The following is a 2,055-nucleotide window of genomic DNA, read 5'->3' on the forward strand; positions in this document are numbered from 1 at the left end:
AATAATAAGTAACAACCATCAAAACAAGATATAAAGATCAATTTAGAACAAAGAATGATTATATAAATAAAGCAACACTAAAATGCTTTGTTTCCATATTTACAAATTTGATCATTAAGCGAAAGCTCCATATAACTAACTAAAATAAATATGAAAACATAAAGATCTTAAAGTTCTACTTGATTCCTCATTTGAACTCGAAAACAAAATCTTGAATTGCTTTTCTCCCAACATATCGAGATTACGTCATTTTCTTTGAGATTCCTCCTTTTGACAAAATCCTTTGTCCATGCTTTGACAAGGTGAAAGCTATTAGTAGACCATTTCTTGAGGGTCAAAACATGGCTTGTTTGTGTATCCATATCAAATACAATAACATCAACTCCGCGCAATTGTTGACAAATTATGCTCTGTTCTTCCTTGTTCATAAAGGGTAGTATATAATTATTCACTTCTTGTCGAGATAGTAATAGCCTTGAAGCTCCATTCACATCGCTTCTAGTTAACTTTTTTGTTATCCAGTGACCTTCCTCTCCATTTGATTCTTTGGTTTTCTTGCGGGGGATGAACTTCTGTTCCCCCAATAATCTTTTAGGAGCAGAGTTACCCAATGCATTTACCTCTCGACTTGATGAAGCAAAACTACAAGAATATTGACTACTAATGGAAGATTGGGCAGTCGAAGAGGTGTTGGGTAGGGATGGTAGAGAAAGACAGAGATCAGTGGATGACGGAGGAGGAGGAGGGGGAGTAATGTTTACATAAACTCGTGTAAAGAGAGTCAAAAAAGGTGAATTAGGATTGTCCTTGCCGCCGTCTATGGAAGAGAAATCAACAGTAGTAGTAATTGGTTTCGAAGCAGCAAGATTTTCAGAAACTTGGGAAAATAGAGACAAAGTGGTATTAGAAGACGAGTTCTGATGAGGAAGACAATAGCTAATTGGTTGGGCATCAATAACACTGTCTTCCGAAAATGGCAGAAAATCATCGGAACATTGATGACTATTTTCCATAGCGTAACTAAGAGAAATAAAGGAATGAGAATAGTAGTAATATTTTGGAATGAAAGAAGAAAGGCTGGGTAATGGTCCTTTTTATAGATTTGTATAATTTCTCCCATTTTGGATCAAAGTCGGAGTCTGTGTTAAAAAAGGAAAGGATTCACAATTTTAGTTATATTTTTGGTATATTTATTTGAGTTAAAAGAGTTTAAAGTTTGTTCACGTGTAATGTTACCAATTAATTAGTTTATTATCCATTTCATAGTCGGATTCTGTGTTAAAAAGGAAAGGATTGACAATTTTAGTTCTAATTTTGGTATATTTATTTGAGTTAAAAGAGTTTAAAGCTTTTTCCCCTGTAAATGTTACCAATTAATTAATTTATTATCCATTTCATATTAAAATCAAGAAAATTTTATTATATTTTTCTTTTTTACCTTTAGTAATAAATAATAGGGAAAAAGGACAAATATATCCCTAAACTATCGTAAATTAAAACAAATATTTTAACATATTTGCTACTAACAATTGCTCCAAAAAAAAAAAGAGCCCTATTTTAAAAAAAAAATTATTCTGAGGGGGCAGTTACGTCCTCCATTTAAAGCTCAAGACAAATGCTTCTAATTGTAAAAACTTGAGCAAACTTTAATATCATAGATTATTTTGCCTATTTAAAATGATAATTTTTACATAATTTCAATAATAAGTATTATTAAAGTTTAATTGTCAATATTATACCTTGTGTAATTTCACATATTGGTATTATAAAGGATAGTGTGTATACGATCTTATCATATCTTAATAGTTCTATTTTTGATAGACCCTTGGTTCAAGAAAAAACACAATAAAATAGTTTAGAAAAATAAATAACAAAGATGTAGAAGGCATAACAAAATACAATAAAATTTAATTATCAACATTAAGTTTTCAATTAAAAAATTTGTTCAATTGTTTCCTTTAAAACTGCTTTGGTTCTCGACTAAAAGGAACAACTAAAAGTTATAATAAGTAATACTTTATGTGTCTTAATTTATAGAAATGTGTTTGACCGAAC

The 2,055-nt window shown here is 30.2% G+C and overlaps 1 protein-coding gene across 1 annotated transcript; it reads right to left on the bottom strand.

Moving 5' to 3' along the window:
* Positions 1–167: 167 nt before the first annotated feature.
* Positions 168–1,013, bottom strand: LOC125843111 (B3 domain-containing protein At2g33720-like). Its single transcript, XM_049522337.1, has one exon. The coding sequence runs from the start codon at positions 1,011–1,013 to the stop codon at positions 168–170; it is 846 nt and encodes a 281-aa protein (XP_049378294.1).
* Between the last annotated feature and the right edge of the window lie 1,042 nt (positions 1,014–2,055).

This window comes from Solanum stenotomum, chromosome 10 (genome assembly GCF_019186545.1).
Source record: "Solanum stenotomum isolate F172 chromosome 10, ASM1918654v1, whole genome shotgun sequence".
Classification (NCBI taxonomy): Eukaryota; Viridiplantae; Streptophyta; class Magnoliopsida; order Solanales; family Solanaceae; genus Solanum; species Solanum stenotomum.